The sequence below is a fragment of the Chironomus tepperi genome, unplaced genomic scaffold, assembly GCF_022539635.2.
Source record: "Chironomus tepperi strain 1889 unplaced genomic scaffold, CSIRO-AGI_Ctep_v1 contig_85, whole genome shotgun sequence".
Taxonomy (NCBI): domain Eukaryota; kingdom Metazoa; phylum Arthropoda; class Insecta; order Diptera; family Chironomidae; genus Chironomus; species Chironomus tepperi.
In genome coordinates, this window is record NW_027226207.1 from 7467596 (window position 1) to 7488057 (window position 20462).

At 32.9% G+C, this 20462-nt stretch overlaps 3 protein-coding genes and 1 long non-coding RNA gene across 4 annotated transcripts; 2 read left to right on the plus strand and 2 right to left on the minus strand.

The window, feature by feature from the left end:
- Positions 1-7381: 7381 nt before the first annotated feature.
- Positions 7382-8098, plus strand: LOC139086530 (uncharacterized). Its single transcript, XM_070634994.1, has 3 exons — positions 7382-7510; positions 7565-7744; positions 7801-8098. Exons 1-3 carry the CDS (start codon positions 7382-7384, stop codon positions 7963-7965), a joined length of 474 nt encoding a protein of 157 aa, XP_070491095.1. The 3' UTR covers positions 7966-8098.
- Positions 8099-9117: 1019 nt separating this feature from the next.
- On the plus strand, positions 9118-11594 carry Npc2f (Niemann-Pick type C-2f). Its single transcript, XM_070634485.1, has 6 exons — positions 9118-9348; positions 9414-9518; positions 10703-10756; positions 10821-10835; positions 11061-11164; positions 11287-11594. Exons 1-6 carry the CDS (start codon positions 9243-9245, stop codon positions 11368-11370), a joined length of 468 nt encoding a protein of 155 aa, XP_070490586.1. The 5' UTR covers positions 9118-9242; the 3' UTR covers positions 11371-11594.
- Positions 11595-12036: 442 nt separating this feature from the next.
- On the minus strand, positions 12037-12536 carry LOC139086442 (uncharacterized). The gene is made up of 2 exons (XR_011544016.1): positions 12222-12536; positions 12037-12165 (listed from the first exon to the last, which is right to left on the minus strand). It is a non-coding gene; the product is annotated as an uncharacterized lncRNA (long non-coding RNA).
- A 63-nt stretch (positions 12537-12599) lies between these two features.
- Positions 12600-19972, minus strand: Npc2b (Niemann-Pick type C-2b). The gene is made up of 4 exons (XM_070634441.1): positions 19884-19972; positions 17355-17467; positions 14247-14363; positions 12600-13529 (listed from the first exon to the last, which is right to left on the minus strand). The coding sequence occupies exons 2-4, from the start codon at positions 17434-17436 to the stop codon at positions 13261-13263; spliced, it is 468 nt and encodes a 155-aa protein (XP_070490542.1). The 5' UTR covers positions 17437-17467; positions 19884-19972; the 3' UTR covers positions 12600-13260.
- Between the last annotated feature and the right edge of the window lie 490 nt (positions 19973-20462).

Genomic DNA, 20462 nt, shown 5'->3' on the forward strand with positions numbered 1-20462 from the left:
TTTTTCACTTTTTTAATGTTGTTTGAAGCACAGGAACTTTGGAACTGATGGTTTTTTGGAAAAATGGAATTACTTTTATAGTTTAAAATTATCAAATTTTTTTTTGATGATTGCTTAAGGCACAGGTGTTTAAGATATAGTAACATCTGGTAGTTTCGACTGATAAGATTATGTGAATGATTTTTCAATTTTTGGTTGATATATGGTGCTAAAGTGCTAAAGCTGACCAATATTAACATTATAAGAATCAAGTCTGGCTGTTGTAGGTAATTTTGGTGATTCAGAAAGATAGTCTCTTAGATTTGGCATAATTAGACTTTGACTTGGTATAGTAGCACTAGCTAATGTGGTTCGCTACATTTTCGACATTAGGAATCCTAAGTTCAATTCCTATAAATGATCGTACAGTTATTACGTTACAGAATAACGAACTTTTTCAAAAATCAACAATGAGATTCTCGGAATTTCCATTCTTTAGGTCAACTCTGACAACCGACACCTCCCTTTCCTTCCTACTCAGGAACGTGACGCTCCTAAGGTTTACCAGCCAAATTGCATACTTTCTTGGCTGAGGCGCACTTGTCTAAAGACAGGTCTATCCGGGTCTATCAGTTCAGAATGTTAAGGACTTCAGCGTCCTTTTCTACACATCCAATCCAGCAGCCAAATTGCATAGATTTCAAAAAATTTATCATTAATTTGATTGCTGACCGGAAATGAGGATCATTGCAGATTTGACATCAATATTCTAGTTAATGCCACAGTTTAGGTCATTTGACTCATCTCTACTCCTTTAGGGATACTCAATAACCCTCTTAGATGCCCAAATCACTTCAAAATAACTAAAATTTATTCAACCTTAATCAAACCAAAACAAAATCCAGGTGTACATTCTTGTGACTAATAGAAATACTCAAAGACAGGTGGCTTGCCGACTTTTTTATCTCAATTTTTAATTATCAACAAATTACTGTCGATGAGTCAAGTGCTTAATTGCAAGATTTTATTAACAATTTTCATTCCAACTGCTTACCCTTGTGGCATGTTCCATCCAATAATGACGTAGAAAATATTTTTCCGTCTCATTAACCATTCAGTCACTCATCAACCCCCTCTAGATGAAATTGTTGGTGCTAATTTGCCATGTTTACAATGAGAAAGAAATTTTTTTGAAATAAAATAAAGCAAATGAGGAGTAAAAAATGTTTACAGCAGGGATTTAATGTTCACTCCCTAACATTTTCACAATGAACTGTTTGCCGTCGTCGGGAAAATTGTTTAAATGTTCTGCGGATTTATGATTTTGACATTTTACAACTTGAAATTTGATACAATTTAATAAACAGAACCTGATGATGTAATTAAAGTGAATATTTATCTATACTGAAATGAAATCCATTAAAAGAATCTCTTTTTTTGACTTCATAGAAAAGCCACACCACACCTCGATGCCTTTAGGCAATCGGAAATTTTTATATTTAATATAATAATCCATTATGTGTAGAGATGGTGTTGTGTCGTTAGTCCTTGTGAGGATGTTACTCAAAAATTTGATTGAGTTTTGGGAATTTAAGGGGTGTGCAACTATGAAAATTGTTGTTTCTGACTCTGAGGAGTGTGAAATTAAGGAAAGTTTGATTTTTTTGACATTTTGGCTCTAAAGGGTGTGCAACTAAGAAGAATTTGATCTGTTTGACTTTAAAGGGGTATGAAACTAAGAAGAATTTGAACTTTTTTGATTCTAAAGGGTGTGAAACTAAGAAAACTTTGAACTTTTTGATTCTAAAAGGGTGTGAAACTAAAGATAATTGGAACTTGTTGACTCTGAAGGGTATGAAACTAAGAAGAATTTGAACTTTTTGACTCTGAAAGAGTTTGAAATTTAGAAGCATTTTGAAATTTTTGACTCTAAAAGGGCATGAAACTAAGTAAATTTTGAACTTTTTAACTCTGAAGGGTGTGAAATTAAGAATTTGAACTTTTGGATCTAAAGGAGTGTGAAACTAAGAATAAATTGAACCTTTTTGACTCTAAAGGGGTGTGAAATTTGTTCCATTTCCACCCAATATCTCCTCAAGGACACATACATCTTACACAATCTCGCATAGGTAGGTAAGTAATTTAATTCCGTTCAAAATATCATCAAATTGGTATTGAAAATGAAGAAATAGCAAAAGATTGTATGAAATTTCTTTCGACATAAAGCGATGTGGATTCAATGTACATTAAAGGAAGTGAAAGAAGAAAAATCGATGATGAGATTACGACACTGCAAGTGCTGTTCTATATTTTCACATACGCTTCATTTTCTTTAATTTAAAAGCGCGCATAAAAGGAAAATTTAATAATCGCATCGCATATCACATCCTAACATTGTTAGATGTAGCATTGAGAGATGAAATCTTCTTGATCTTCTTTTTGTCTCCTTTTATATTGTCACGAATGTGCAAAATTTAATTCCTTTTTTTATGTTGCTGTGGATTTATTTTCTACTAACATAACACAAAGTAGAATATAATGGGATATGAAATTGAATGAAAGGTGATTTTATAGACATTTTTTTATATTTATTCTTACACCCTCGACTTATTACTTTAATTTCTCATACGCAGAAATCATTCTTACTCATTTCTGTTGCGTTCACACACATGAAATTTAATTATAGTTCAAGTGGAGAAATTTTCCGTTCAACGCACTTTGAGGTTTGCTGAAATATTTCTCACCCTGAGTTCTAATTCCAAGAATCAAATGAAATCAAAAAGGGTTCAAAGTTTTTCAGTTCTAAGAAAAATGTATGAAAAATTTGCATGGAACCCGAGCAGCACAAGCCTGCTGAACAAAAGTTTGAACATTTCATAATTTTTCATATATTTTGAATCAAATTATTCTTAGTTGCACACCCCTTCAGAGTCAAAAAGTTCAAACCATTCTTAGTTTCACACCCTTCAGAGTCAAACAGTTCAAATTCTTCTTAATTGCACACCCTTTAGAGCCAAAAATTTCAATTTTTTTTCGTTGCACACCCTTCAGAGTCCAAAAGTTGAAATTCTTCTTAGTTTCACACCCTTTAGAGTCTAAAAGTTCAAATGTTTTTTAGTTCTACATCCCTTTAGACTCAAAATTTCAAATTAATCATAGTTTCACACCCCTCGGTGTCAAGAAGTTCATATTGTTCATAGTTTCACACCCCTTTAGAGTCCAAAAGTTCGAATTCTTACATTTTGTGGTCAAACATATCTCCAGCCCCCGGGCATAATATTGATATTGTCCATGCTTTGTCACTCGGGCACATCAAACATACTTCTTATTTAATTAGTATTGTTGAATAATTAAAAAGTATTTACTCACAAATTAGCAGGCGACGGTAAAAAAAATTGTTTCGCAATTTCCTTCCTTCCTTTTTTCTTTTGTGTCAAACAACAACCACATTTTCACATGCAAATGGTCAATTTTGAAACAATTTACATGAGTGCAATTTGCTGTGGATTGTCGTCCGGAGAGTTCTGTACGATGATTATTAAAAGCACTTCACATGGACAATCAAAAGAAAATAAAAATAAAAGGTTGAATTATCTTTATGTCTTCGTTGTTCTTCTGGTCTGTCTCATCAAATTTTTGGACAGAGTTGGGAAAAGGTGGGTTTTGTAGCTTTATTGGCTATGCTACGTATAAAAACAGGTTTAAATGATCATTGTGCCAAGCATCTTAACAATCCCCGATAGCTCAGTTGGTAAGAGCACTTGACATAGAATTAGGAAGTCATGGGTTTAAATCCCACTCGGGCTATGGGTGTGGAAAAATTCCGATGATTCCCAACATCCGGAAGTTGCAATTTATCGTAATTTGGCACCTTCGGACTCATAAACGACCCTTAGACAGTCCAATATCCCTGCATCACCAACTCTGCTTCACGATAGTACAAATCTCGTGAGACAACAAAGCAATTTTGACCGTAAAAGTATATTATATTAAATTGAATTGAATTCTTCATCCACATATATAGACAGGGATATTGAAGTTGATTCCTATAGATTAAAGGAAGCAATTTTCACTGGAATTTTCCTTACTTAATGATATTTGCTTCCTATTTTGTCATGGATGTTTTTGTAGGAAGTCAATGGATGAAGGGTGGAAATAGAAATAATAATTTTGATCAATAGATGGGGGTCAATTATAATGATGTAACAATGGAAACATTTTTATTATTAAATTACGCACACCTTCGTGCGTCCGGTTTGAGAGGGAAGATTTGTGAATGATTGGGAGAAATGGGGATGGATTTTGTCGGAATGTCAGGTGATTTGGTTGTTCTTAATGTTGTTTTTTGAGATTTTGGTGGACTTTTTGCTTTTGGTGAGCTTTACTTTATTATTATTCGTTCGGCCATCAATCAGCCAGCCTGGAAGTCAGCATCTTAAGCTGTGTGGTGTCTGAACTGAATGAAATCTCGGGAGTCAGTCCATACATAGGAGAATCTGCCAGTGCAAGATGAAAGCCTCTGTGGCCGAGTGGGTAGGCAACTAATCGGATGTCTGAATCACTTTTTAGTGAGTCTTTGGGTTCGATTCTCATGATGATCTCTCAAACATTCTATAGAATACTGTCTATATGACAAGGATTCTCACAATTTTCACGACATTACAATTTGCGAATGTTAAACGCAGCACACGGAACGACATCAAGTCACCAAATTCATTCTTCACAATAATCATCTTCCTCATAAAAAACTGTGTTAATATCGAAAGATGAAAACTTTTTTCATTAATTAATTAACTTTTTTTTGTCAAGAATTCTTTTCCTCAACATTTTAATTTATTCATAAAAGACCACTTAATTGACGATGAAAATGAGAGAAAAATTTTTTAATAAAGTTCAATTAAAAGTCATCTCATAATGAAGAGAAAAAAAAATGAGAATTCCATGGAGTTGATGAGCGAATGTCAAGGACCAGTAGACCGTGATGAACTTGACAGTTTATTAAAAAATTACCTTTTTTCATCAATGAATGATGATGACGATGTGAGGTGGGATACAATGAGATATGGAGTGTAATGTATCAATTGTTTGTGAAAATGGTAAGCAGGCATGCTTATGCAGTGAATTTGTTGCGTGTGCTTCGTTTTATCTAAGTAAAAGGGGTAAAAAATCGAAGATTGGGAAATAAAATCGCGGTGTTTTTGAACAATTTTGACTGAATTTAGAGATAAATCATTTACAAGCGGCAACTGAAATCGTGTAGACGGCAAAATATTAAAATGAGGTGGATATGCCCTTGTAGAACATTAAAATTGTCATATTATTCTTGATAAATATCCAGAAAGGTCCAAACTAACAGAAATTAGGCAATTTTCCACGAAAAAATTCAACCATCACATAGAAACCCAAACAGCCATAAAGGAGTTGCTTTTTCTTACTTCTTTATGTTCACATACAAAAAAATATTATTCAATCCATCAAATCAAAAGCATATTTAAGAGCGATTACATATGAATATTTAACGAGATTTTAATGTGTCTCTGCTGCTACTGTTCCTGCATGCACAGGCAGATTTTGTGAATGTACAATAAATATGGAAATGTATTGAGTAAAATATGAAAGGAACATTAAATGCCAATATGGATTTAATCATGAGGAAAAATGTCTCTAAATATGATAAAATATAAAAATGTTTTGCTAAAAAAATGTTATTAAAAATTCATAAAATTTGTGCAAAAGAATCGATGGGATTTTTTTGCGGGAAGTTTTGAGGATTATGGATGTTTTTGATGTATTTTTGAGGATTATTTTGAGTAAGTAGTGAGTGTTTTGCACAGATTTTGGGAAGATTTTGAGGTTATATTAGGGTTTTTGATAGTAATCAGCCTCATTTGAATAGCACAAGACGGTTAATGAATCCAAAGTAGTCAGTTAGGCTGACTTGACTTTGGATTTGATCCAAATCCATCCTTAAGTCTGAGTAACGCCGACATAACCCCAAATTCTGATCAATCAACCAATTTGTCCTCTTTGCATGAACTTCCAGAACATTTCCGAACAAATGAGCCAGCTGTAGCAACAACAACTTCAACTACAGATACCAATCTCCCTCAATTTACAATTATTTAACAAACAAGTTCACAATTAACAAATTTCACAAACAATTAAAATATATATCAAAAATATTTGAGCCACGTAATTGTTTGATTATCTGCAATGATGAGTAATGTCGTCAAATTAACAGCTGAGCAATTGTTATGATGTACATTCATTATAAAAACAAGCATTTCACTGATTTGAATCGAACTTCCTATGAATGAAATGCTCATGTGATGTGTAATTCTACAAAGCAAATTCAGATTGGAACTGATTTGAGATATGAGATTGTAAGTCGCAAACTGGGAATCACCTTTTTTGGCAGTAAGATGTATTGGAGTACTTAATGTGTATTAATCCAAGTTATGAAATTAAAGAGTGATATTGGCACCGCGATAGCAGTTTTGAAGTCAGTAATGGGATTAGTCACAGTTAATTGTTGAAATTCTCTAAAATACTCGCAATCAGTTGATTTAATGAGTTCTAGATGTCAAGTAGACCAAAGAGCTCTTGGGAATACTGTATGAGCAACGATGCAAAAGTGCTGGGAATTAGAAAGTGGCAGAAGTTATCTAAAGACAGATTCAACTATCGACGAGCTCTATATACTGCAATGGGCTCTCGTGCGCCTTCCCCAAGTAAGTAAGTAAGTCCCTCAAGTAACTCTGACTTGGTGACTCTGATTTGGAGTCGAATTCGGCTTGAATCCGGCACTATGCCAGTATAACCCCAGCGTGAGACCACACCCAAGATCGTTTAACAGACCAATCGATTTGCCGATTCCAGCAATTATTACATCCCACAGAATCACCCACTGATGACAGATATCATCATCCATTAATGAGCATTAGATCTAAAATTTTGATTGACAACATCTATAAATGCATAAAAATTTCATATTTTAGCTTTAATGATTGTCTGAATTTTGATATCATTGGGATGAATAAGTTAGTCATCGTAGCGTTTGTGGGACTTTGTTCCACTTTGTTAATTGGGTATGGAGACTGTAAGGTGAGTGGTTCTTGAGAAATGTTAGGATTTAGAGCGAAATAAATAGTATTGAAGAGTTTTGAGTAGTTTGAAGTATTTTAAGATGGGAAGCTTGAAGAAAACTAGTTCAAAGAATTGTTTTTGGTTCACAAGCACTTCATAGCTTTTAAAGCTTCTAACAATCGATTGACATCCTCTAAATCTGCCCCAAAATTGACTAAAATTCCAAATTCTTAAAGCACTCCAAAACATTTAAGTATTTACCAAACTAATTTCTTCATGAATATTAATCTAGGAACTGGACTACCATTTCATCAAAATGGTTAAAATGAACGACAGTGATGAACTCTTCAAATATGACTTAAAATCTGTTGAAAAAATAGATCAAACAACTTTTAAAGCAAATGCTGAGATTGATTTGTTTGTGGATTTGGATGCTGAGTGGCATGTAAGTATGGCAAATTGATTTCTTCGAGCATTTTGTGACAATTTTGAACTTCAGTTCTGGATCCAAATCTACCGCAATGAAGATGGAAGTGAGAACTTTGATGAAAAGCCACTAATGTCAATACCAAAAAAAGAGTTTTGTGAATTTATGAAGACAACTTACAAGCAATATTTCTGGGAGAGTTTGGAAAAGACATCAAATTTCCCACCACCTGAAACTTGTCCAATCAAGGCTGTAAGTATCTAAAATTCCTAATTTTATCAAAATAAATCAATTCTAAACTTCAACAGGGCAACTACTGGATTAAGGACTATATCTGCAACGGCAGCAAATACAAGGCATTTGCAAAACCTGGTGGATATCGTGTTGACATGTTCGTATCTCAAGACCATGAAGAAAGTCATGTAACCAAAATGGGAGTGCAAATATTCGGAAGAGTTGATGAGAAGGAATAAAGCTAGAATGAAATTAAAGAAGAAAAAAGATGACAATTTAATATGACGACTACATGCTTAAGCTTGTAGTTGACTTAAGTTGATTTGAATTCAAAATCCTAGTCAACTTCAAGCTTTGGTATTTGCTATTGAAAAGTACTCGGAACAAATAAATAAATCATTTATACCCAACAATAGTTTATATTTATTAATTAAATTCTCAAGGAATTGAGTTTCATGGTAGACTATTTATGTCTAGACTTGTCACGAACAACAAAGCTTTGATGTGGAAAAAGAAAGACCTAGATCTAATGTTCTGGGGTAGCTGGGGCTCTGAGGCTAATACTAGATCTAGGTTTTGCATACGACAAAATGCAGTCTACACTTAGCTTCTTGTGTAGGTACATTTAGTTATAAATCTAGCCATTTATCTTAGCATATTCAAATACCTTTTAAATCATATGAAGTGGAAACGTGGCTCCAGGCCTTAATTTCTAGACTACAGACAATAATGTGATCACAGAAGTGGTTCTGATCCCACTTTAAACTGTAGGAACTGAGTATCAAGCGCAACCTTACTAGTCAAGCAATTATTAATCGCGAATTAACCCAGCACAGCGATGATGTTATCCCGTTTCCATGTTAGTTTGCTTTCGCTGTTTGTTAAGTCATCTCAGCTTCTGACAATCAAGGAAAGTCGTTACTTTATCACTGATTTATCCTTGATTTGATCGTTAAGTTGAATCAGTTAAGCTTGATTCCTGATTATGACATTCAATATTGATTCACCGGTTCTTAAATTACATTTTATCTTGAAATTTAATTTATTAATCCTCTCAAATTCCTTAATTCTCCTTCTAATTGAACATTGACTCTCTCTGCTAATAAATTCCCAAATCCTGAACTTTAATTTCTCCCAAAAAACTGCAAGTCTTTGCAAATCCTTCACAGAACGCAAAATTAAAAGACAAAGTATCTTCCATGGTGAAATCCAATTCTCTATTTCATGTCTAAACCTGCGAATCGCAAACCAAAAGTGACATCAGTGACTTTAATCCTCCTAGAAATAAAAGCTTTTATCAAAAGGAATTAACCGTACACTGATAACAATGAAGATAGTCAAATACACTTTTATATAAAAACAAAATAAAAAAAATCTGGCAGAAAAAAAAGTCGTTTCTGTTTATTTCGCTGCTGAACTTTGTCGAGTGAATTTGTGTCGTTTTGTGCTGCTCGTGGATAGACTTTCTTTGTGACTTAAAATTTACAGTGCTAATAACTTAAATATACACAGAAAAATGATTACACGCAAGAAAATTTTTGTTGTCTTAATTTTGTCATTGCTTAATATTAAGGATGGAATGTCAAAGGCATTTCAGAATGCACTTGATTTTCAAGATTGTGGTAAGGGACCTAAGCTGTGCAGTTTTGGACTATAGTGATAATAATTGTGATTATGAACATTTTAGGAAGCAAATATGACATTATTACGTTGGATATTGCTTATTGTGACAGTATTCCATGTGGAGTGAGGCAGGGGAATCTTATTGAGATTACTTATGAGTTGGAGAAAAGTGAGTGATTGACTTTGTATTAAAGTGATTGAAAGTTGTTCTTTGTTTTGGATTGTTCGTGATTTATCGATTAGTTCTCAAAAAAGTATCATTAAACTAGTGCAAATTCGCGCATTATTAATTAATAAGATTGATAGTCAATATGACCGTTATGTGTCTTTTAAGCTGCTAGTCTAATTGACTCTATTGAGCAGCGCAATGTGGTCGAAATAAGCAGTCACGATGTCATCAGAACAATTTCATATCTAACCGTCAATACAGTGACACATCGGTGCCCTAGCGAACACGTTGTCCAAAACCAGTGGTAGGAAGCCTTAATATTCCCATCACTAGCAATTTGCCCATCTCTGTTCTAAACAGACAGAGATCATACTCAATTATATCTGTCAAGCTGTGCTATTTGGGCGTAAATCTTGAATATTCATAGGTATATCAATGCAATGTGCTTTGCCACAATTTGTGAGACACCCCAAATTTGACTTGATGTTTTCTGGAATAGAACCTTGGTTATTAAATTGGGTTCGCTACTACCTTAACCACTACGCTACATCTGCTTTCTTACCGATTGGACGAAATGCTACAATTATCTCACTGAGGGACCTCTGCGTTACTGCTTTAATGGCATGACCCGAAGATGCCTTCAAATCTAGACGAATGCTGATTTCGAGCCTTTTTTAAAGCGAAATATGTGAGCCGACGCATCATACTGTTGTGAGTCGACGCATCATACTGTTCGGATATGGAATTTTTCATCATTAGAGTTCGACACCCATATTCCTTACTACAACCATGATCTTATGGAGGTTTCAAAGAAATGCCATGGACCTGATTCTTTTTCTGACAATCTAGTGAAGGCAATCCAGTGTAAAAATCTAGGGAAATTTAAGCCTGTCCAATCATGTTCTGGTAGTTTCTTTTTGCAATTGTTCTGATGAAAAGGGAAATAATCGAATATATTTTCAACAATTTCTTTATCTATAACGGTCTATAACAAGAATGTTATCTTGTAATTCTTTACTAAATCCCTATTAAGCTTGTTATTTTATAAAAAATCAATAATTATTGATAAGAAGAAATTTGCACAAGATTTGATAAGAGGTTTCGACCGGTAGAAATTAATTATAATACAATACTTACTTCCGAATTTCATTATATTGATTAACTACTTTTAACTTGTCCAACAGGTGATGCAAGTGAGACAGATTCTGTGACTTTTGAGGCTTATTGGCTAGTGAGCGGTAAGTTTATTTGATTTTTATTTTTATCAAGAGATTAATGTCGTTAATTTAATATTTTTTGCAGGTACACAGTACACGGGTAAGTGTTTTTGAGTATTTTAAGAGTCAAGTGACTCACGATGGTTGTTTCTGTTTACTTTTGAGTTTGGAAGAAGCTACTTAAGTCAATTCGGGTCAATCCCTAACAAACAATGTCCTTTAATCGTTACTGCCTTCCCAAAGCAATCTACAACATCCAAACTATCCTTAATACTGCATTCATTAACTCTTGACACTAACTTTCCAATTATTTCTATCCATACAGCTCTAATTCTGCCTGATCACTGTAACTTGGGCAATTGTTTGTCTGTTACAGACAATCTATTGAGATTTACAGTCATGCTTTACGTGCCTGAAGTAATGCCTTCGGTGAGTATGAAAAGTAACTTTTCAAAATTTCTACGTGATTGATAAGACTGGAATCTAGATGAATCGATGATTAAAACCAATCAAGTCACAAAAATTTAATCTTATTTTCTTCTTCAATTTAGATGTCAAGTGGCTCTTTATATTGGAGGACAATGAATTCAAGGGAGATGATATCATGTTCCCGAGTTCCTATTTACACCTTCTAAATTCTTATATTTTTAATACTTACCATAATGTTCAAATTATGTGTGGATTGACTGTCAACAAATTACCTTCAAAATTACTCTTAAAAGATTTATTTTTTTATACTATTTGACTACGATTCTGATTGATATTTTATGTACCTCTATGTTTATTTTTGAGTGATATTTAAATTTCAATAAATTTTTTTATGGATCTATATCATGGTCTATAATTAAATATGATTTAAGGCTGGAGTTTTATTTCTGGAAGTTAATTTGAATACTGGATCTTTGTTTTTAGTATTTGGATGGCTTATTTTTGTTATTTAGTATGAATCTTGTTACTTACTTGACTTACAGTGCTCTGGTGTTGCTTACTTACACGAATAATAGCTTAATTCACATCGGATTCTACTTAAATACACAAATTAATAATCACTTTTGATTTTTCACAATTTCTGAATGTTTACATTCTGTACTAAACTTTAGAACTGATATTTCAAATATTTCTTGACCGTTGAACGATTTAAATATCAGAAAGACGATTAATTGTCTTTTAATTTCAATTTTTGACAAGAATCGACATAAATTAGATTTGATTTGAGTCGGATTGACTTCAACAATGTCGAATTCAAGCTCTGCAAGCACCAATCACCAACTAATCATTCAAAATAACACAAAAACTCAAAGTTTACTTAAATTAATATTTATTATTCACTAAATTACGAATCATAACGACAAACATCACAGCAATAAGGGAATGGAATCTTCTTCGTGCCATCCTTCAACTTCTTGCATTTATCGTTTGTCGGTGAGCAGCTAAAGTAAAATTAATTGAATTAAATCAGTCATCTTTAAGGATTAAATCAACTTACTATTTAATAACGACAGAAAAGTCTGAATTGCACTTAACTTTCCTACATTTTCCGTCATTAACCTCTTCAGTATCCGGCAGTAATTTTAAATTATCATATTGACACATTTCTATGCACTGTCCAGTCGAGCAGTCTTCAATTCTCGCGTCCTGAACAAAACCGACTGAATTGGCATAGTCAAAAATGATAAGGAACACAAAAAGTATTAAAAAGTTTGAAATTTTCATTTTAAAAGCTTGAAATTCCTTGAAATAAAACAGTAAATTTGTCAGATGTTTACTATAAGAGCCTCAAAATTATACTGAAAAATGAAGATTCCCATAGAGGCGCAAAACTGTAAAAAAAAGCCCCGAATATATATATAAAAAAAATTTAAAATTCAGATTCAGACACAGATGAAACTGGTTCACAAATGTTTATTTTTAAAATTTACCAAACTAATAAGTTTTTTTTTTGTGAGTTGACTCATTCAAGATGCAAATTAAATACTGTCACATGTTTTTTTTAGGGTAAACACAAATGGGAATGGGTGGGGATTGTTTGAAAATGATGGCTGTTTTGAATTCAAATCTTCCAAGCGAATTTTGAATTTTGAATTTTTGAAAGCCGTTAAAAAAGAGTGAAATTTTGAATTTTGAAACAAGTTACAAAAGTTTAAAATTTTGAATTTTTGTAACGGTTTTAGAAATTCCAAATTTCACATTTTTTACAGTTTTTAAAAATTCAGAATTTCAAATTTTTGTAACGGTTTTCAAAAATTTGAATTTTGAACTCCCTGAAAACCGTATTAAAAGTTCAAATATTTCAAATTCTGATAGCGATTTTTTAAAAATTCAAAATTTTAAACTTTTCTAATGGTTTTTAAAAATTTACCGGTTTTCTTCAATTTTTCATGACTTCCAATGAACCATCACTTACGTACAACCCCCATAAAAGATTCAAATGAGTGAAATTAATGTTCAACAACCACAAAAATATTTAAAAACAAAATTCTTATCACATTAAAAATAATTTTAAAAATTAATTAAATTAAATTCCTTCAAACAATTCTGACAGGAACTTCGAAGCAGATGAGATCATGTCGACCAGCCTTCAATGCCCAGTGTACAATAGTTTGAATTCTTGGATAAATTGTCAAAACATCAAATCTATTTTTGTAGACATATCGTTGACCTGGCTTTAATGGACATGAAACTTTTTCGCCATTCTCATTGAATATGCTGTTGCATGCACTTGCGCCATCGACACCAATCCATGGAAGTTGAATATTATTTATGTTGGCTTCGACATTTGTTGTGAGGGATTTGACTGGAAATAGAATTTGAATTTTTAATGAGATTCTTTAAATTCTGCAGGAAATTCTTGTTGGTCGATGACTAGGCAGGTTTGAATGAACTTGAGAGGAATTAAAGTTTGATGACTTGATAACAAAGCTATTTGATGTCTGAAATGCTGTTTTGATTATTAAAATCTGGTTTTGTATGCGCGAGCGGAAGATGAATATTAGGAAGCTGACACATCCATAAAAGACATAAAGTTTGTCATATACACAGATTGAAGACAAAAGACTTCCGAACAATATGTAAATATCAAAATAAACTGAAATGATTTGTTAACCGGTGACATAAGCAGCCGGTTGATATAATTATGTCAACGACTATCCACAGTAAATTATGAATGGAATTGGATTTGAGGAGATTTTGGACATATTTATTGTTGTGTATATTGACAGAGTAACTGAATGTCGATCAATTTGTGGTTTTGGACTAAATTGGTTTTGGCTAAGGCTTTGATAATGGATATCATGGGGCACATAGACTCTTATACATCCACAGCACATCTGAGACAGATATGAAGCTCCTGGAAGCTAGACACAGATCAGCCTAGTGGCACATTTCCGACTTTCTCACTCCGTGTGCCTTTCGGGTAATCTAACCAAGAATACTCAAGAGCACACTCAACTCCATGAGCATATTTTATGCCTAACAAGATTAAAGCATCAATTTACCTAAAATATCAACTTACTTTCTCTATCCGGTGTGAATTTAAGAACAATTTCAACTGTTTTGCCTCGTGGGAACTTGCAGATTCCTTTTTGACAGTTGCTGAGTGATACTTCAGTTGTGTCTAGTTTTCTAAAACCTGAAATGAATAAACAAAGTTAAAATTAGTAAAATTAAATTAAGCATATTTAAATAAAATCAATTCAGGTGCAGGGTCATTGATATTATTGACTTCCTTATTATGACAAATGAGAAAAGGAAGTTGAATATTAATTAAGTGATGTCGTGTGAATTTTATTTGTGTGATTTTTACAGCTACTATTGATTATTGGTTTGTGGATTTTGAATAGAAATCAAATAAGATGTGAATTATTTGCAACTAGACTCTAGTGCGGGGCTGGATTTGACTGAAATCGGTCAAGATCAAGTTCATTTCTTCAGAATACTAGCATATCAGAGCCAACAGGACTTAAAATCCAAGAAAATCATTTGATGATCTCTTTATCTGATTCCATTAACATAAACTCTTAAAGCTACGCATCTACTTCAAAGTTATGCAACAACCTCAAAGCTACGCAACTACCTCAAAGCTAAAATCCAACAACTATTCCAAAAAGCACTTAACATTCACCTAATTGTTGCCTAATTGTTATGAAACTTGTCAACTACCCGCAAGTAAGTAATTAAAAATCTAAGTTTATAACAAAATACTTGAGAATGTTTATGAATTAGACCAGACACACATATTTGAAGGTGAACAAGATGTATTCTGTGCATGCTCAGAGCATTTCAACCTGTTTAAATTTTCAAGAGCAAGAACAAGGCATTGACATCAAATTAAATATAATTTAATAGACAAAATAGAGGAGTGTAATGGAATTATCATCGGAACTGTCATGCAAGCGAGAGGATTTGAATGATATTTTTGACTTATAACTTCCGCGTGTACGCGTGGAAGTCGAACGAATTGATTATCAATTAGTAAAAAATCAATAATTCAGCGATAAGTTGCGTAGAAATTAGGTTGATAAACATGCAATAATCAATTTAGATACAAAAATCCCGAACAGCACAATACGGCGAACTGCATTTTCACCGTCAATACGAGTTAACCTTCATAGTTCATTCATATCAACTGCTCGTTTTTCCGTAAAAACGGAATTTGAGTCGTTCCTTAACGAATACGTTGTGCTGTTCGGGATTGATTTTTAATGATAATTACGGGTTTTTTGCATAATTTCTTAATTTCATTCCAGACCAGAGAAATTCACAATTCAGATCTAAATTGACTTTTTGCAGTAAGATCTGCCTAATGTCATAATGCCTAATGTCATATAAATCAAACAGATAGATTAATAGCCATCAACTTTCATAAAGCAATCTAAAATTTGTGCAAAAAATGCTTTTTTACATCATCAAGATAAAGTTAGCTCCCGGCGACAGCTTGAGCAAATTATGAATCACGAGTGATCTGTGTGGACAGCAAAAAATAGTTAGCACATAATTATTTGCAAATCAACAGTTTTCTTAGTAAATTGTCAATTAAATAAACTTAAAAACTTGAATCTCGAGATATTTCTAATGCATTTTATGTAAATACTGCAGTATTGGTCAATTATTGTGCAAATGTAGACATAACTTAACAAGATTTTGAATATTTATTTCTTTGGCTGTTTATCCCGAACAGCACAACGTGTTGGATAAGACACCGATGACTTAACGTATTAGTTAAGTGACATGATGTAAATTAAAACAGCTTTAAATCAGTATTATGGCATCTTAGAATGATTTAGCAAAATTTAGTCAATAATAAAAAAAGATTCGATAACTTTTAAATTGAATTTTAATTGCTTAGTTCTGGATAGAATTACGCAAAAAAAAAACGTTCAGCATCACAAGTAAAGTTAAAGTTCAAATGAGTCAAAACAATCTTTAAGTTCTCATTATTGTTTTGAGACTGGCTTCTGAAATAATGATTTGAAAGTCATTCATGACGTCAAGTATAATAATTGAACTAATTTGTTCTGGGAAGAGTTAAACAGAAGTTGAAGAAGTCAGGAAGGCTAATTTATATTAGTAATTAGCTTATAATGAGATCTGTAGATCAAATGTTGAATCAAATAAGATAAAATTGAATTTAAATTGATTTTAAATAAGATTTTAATTCTAATTATAGATATTAAACTGTGTTTTTCTGATGCCACGACTTGACCTCGATTCCGATTAATTCTCGCTATTATGAAGCCACAATTTTTGTGTCCCGAATGCACAAATCGAGTTGGAATGAGTAGAAGCAGCGAAAAAACACCCGAATCCGGCTTGACTTTCCCTGGGATCGAACCCAGATCGTTTGGTTCAGTAGGCCAACACTCTAACCACTACGCAACTGCTGCTTTCTAGATACTCTGCTTAGATCCCACAAAACGACAAATCATTCAGATTTGTAAATAATTTTCAATTGCAACTATAATTCACACATATTTAACTTTAAAAGCAACTTCAAATAAGCTTAACTAAATCTCAAAGTCTATATATAATTAAAATGTTATTCGCACATTTTTAAGCCAGTGGTCAGCAACCTGTGTGCCGCGGCTCATTAGTTTGCCTTCAGACAATTTTGAAAATGCCATAAACCGTACGTCGTGTGGTATTTCGGTCGCGGTTTACCACTAAGGTGTGATGTGACACAAAAAAGTTTGTCCACCACTGACTTATACTGAGAATTTCACATCTAAAATCTTGCAATATCTGCTTAGTTGATAGTTTGTTAACACTTTGCAATTAAGTATGCCTAAACACCTTTTAAATGCAACAAATCACTTAAATTTTCCAAATAAATATTTAATATATTAATTCACAACTTAATTGACATTCATAGTCAACCTATTAATACGTGTTAAATGTCCTAACCTTCAATTTACTCATTTTTAGTCATCAAAATTCATTTCAACAACAAAAATGCAAATTTTATATACAAAAATAATTTTTGCAATCGATAGGCTGTTGACTCTTTACTAGCTTTAAATTTGCGTCACACAATGAAAGACCACAACAGACATAAAAGATGTGCAAACTCTCCGTATGAGTCAAAAAAAAAAATAATAATGATAAATTGAATGTCGAAACTCACCTCTGCATTGCTTCGTAACCGTCTGCGCATTGATAAATGTGGAGATGCAACAGAGAATCATAAATGATATTAATTTTGCCATTTTGAAGTCTAGTTGGGGAAGGGTTTTGGAACTGAAAAGATGAAAAGAGAGATAAATGTTGTTGGTTATTGATTGTATTGATTATGGAAGTTTTGTAGCATTTAAGGCAAATTTCTGAAGTTGTCTTTTCGAGAAGTATCTGTGGTACCAAAAGAAGTAGACCCGAACATCATAATAAAGACGCTAAATCGCCGCTAAATTGCTATGTTGACTGATAGACTTGAGAGTATGCTGATTGCTATGATACTGCTGATTCCAACCCATTTTTATTGGTGTATCATTTATAATTGAAGTAAAGTTTATTTCTAGACCCAAAAAACAAGATCCAGTAAGATCCAGAACACTTCCAGACCCACGAAACAAGATCCAGTAGGATCCAGTTTACTTCAAACTTTACAGCACCGTGCTGTTCGAAAGAATAGCCTGGTTCGTCAATTATACCCAAAATTGTATTTTAAGCTATGAAATTCTCAAAAAAAACAGCCTTACTCGAGAATTTTACTAAATGAGACATAATAACACACATGAACACTGACGTTAGAAGTCCAAACAGGAGTTCTACAACCAATTCCCAAGATGGAGGCCAAGACAACACTCAGATACCCATCCTGTCTTGAGAACCATTTCTCTGATCTCCGTGTAACCTTTAAAAAGCTTCCAAATTAAGCATCGGATGGAATCATTATGAATTAACAATAAATAAGCTTATTCTTAACAAACAGTCACAGATTAAACCATTCAATTTGCCCCAATTCAAATCAAAATCAATTCAATTCCAATTTATACCCGTCTAACCTTAATTCAACCTTAATCTCATCCCATACTGTTAATTTATTCCCATTTTTTTTTTCATTATTACTCGATAAATCCGCATCAATTTAAACTCAATATTAATTGCGTGACTGAGAAAACACACAAATTAGATAATTCGGCAAAGATAACCGCTGAGAGTATACTTCATTTCATCTGAATTATGATTAGAGAGATAAAAGGTCAGTTACATAATTCTTAATTAAATTCACCATTGCGTGTTTGGAATGAAATTGGGAATCCCGTGGTGGATTGGATGTTGTGATATAGTTTATGAGTGTTGTTGGAGATATTTTTGGATTTAATGTCTAATGGAGGGGTGGAGAACCTTTTTTGGGAAGCGATACGCCTCATTTATAGGAGTTTTTGAGGCACACTAACCTATAAATCTATTCTAACCTCGAAAACTCAAAAAGCTAGCTATAAATCAATTGAAATCTGATTTTTGCTGCTCACTGCAGAGTTGGCAGTACGGACTCCACTTTATTATTCTAGTGGAGTCTGGACTTTAAAGGAGTCGACTTTATTTTGAAGTCCTGCCAACTCTGGCTCACTGAACACCTGTGATTTGTTTTCCAAAACACCTGAGACATTTCACGACATTCAGGTTACCCACACCTGACCTTATGTAAAGAAATATTTGCATAAAAATCTGGGAATTTAATAAAATGTTGATAAAGCTTCTAGAATTTTTGTATAAAAACCTTAACATATATGATTTTGATATGCTAATATTTTTATAGATGTAACTGTTATTTTGGGAAGTTAAATCTTGATTTTTCTATCGATTCTCATGAGATGTTGGATGTTTTTATGATTTAAAATATCTTTTATTAATAGAATTAACGAAATATGATAGTAAATTCTTAGCAATGGCTGGTTTAAGATGAGAGATGCTTATTTGTATACTTTTTGGACTGACAAAATGTCTCATTTAGTGATATTGAACCTGTGTACTGTGAAGGTATTCTAAAGATATCATGAATGCTTTTTCGGTATTTAAAAAAATCAATTTAAAGCAATCCTCGCGTCAGAATGATAAATGAGAAGCAATTCAGTTGATTATTTTGAATCTTCATCTTAGATTCAATCTTAACCAGATTCATTAGGACTCCGGGAATCGGATCTAAACTGAACTCCACCGTGATAAACATTTTTATATTACAAATTGATTGCAACATAAACCAGACCCAGACCATTCAGTCATTGAATCATTTACTATTTGCAAAATCACTGAATTAAGCTTCATAACATTTTTAAAAAGAAGAAAACTCCAAAAAAATTGAATTTAATCAATGAAAAAATCTAGCTTAGTCACTAACTTATCTAATATTCAAGCTCCAACCTCTCATTACATCCAACAAAATCTCGCTAATTTTCCACATAACTTCAACTCATTTTACAGCAATTCCAACCGAAGTAATTGATTTGTTTCTCATTATAAAATAGCTTTTAAGTTCCGTGGATTACTTAAAAAATTTCAATTATATAAACCAAAATATAATAACGTCACAGTATGTTGCTTCACTTCTGTCCATGCCAAAACGTATGAATTTTTATCAACAAATTTGCACATTCGTTTGTAATGCCAACAAGCATATTGGTCAATCATATGACAAAGAATTAAAATATGTTACCTTAATTTAAAACTTAATAAAAAAAAACTTTATTTCTTCTGCTGCTGTTGAGCTTAAGCGTCTGACTTCGCGAGCTGATTACTTAATACTAAATAATTGTAAAAACATCGAGCAGTGAAAATACTTTTTTGGCTACAAACATTCATGTGAATTAAGCTCATTCGGTTTCTCACTCTCTTCTGTTCTCCACCTTAATGTCTCTGTCTATGGAAACACGTTTTTCTTGAGATACATATACTCTATGTCATGTGTAGACTATTTTTTGAAAAGTGAGACTGAATGTGTTGCATCTAGCGGTATATTTTTGAGTATGTGGCTTTGGATTTTTTTTGGATAGGAAATGATTTGGAATTCTGATGACTTTCATACTTAGTCACGTATATCGCTGGCCATCTAGATTAATCGTGAGCCATGGTCTCTCGCGGATGACGTCTGAAGTTGGTTATCTTGACGAATACAATGTTTTAAGAGCAATTTCAAGTGATTTTGTGTACTGACGACATGTCGTTTTGATGTGCCGATGCCATGTCACTTTGATGTGACGACGACATGTCATATCCATGTGTCAATGATGTGTCA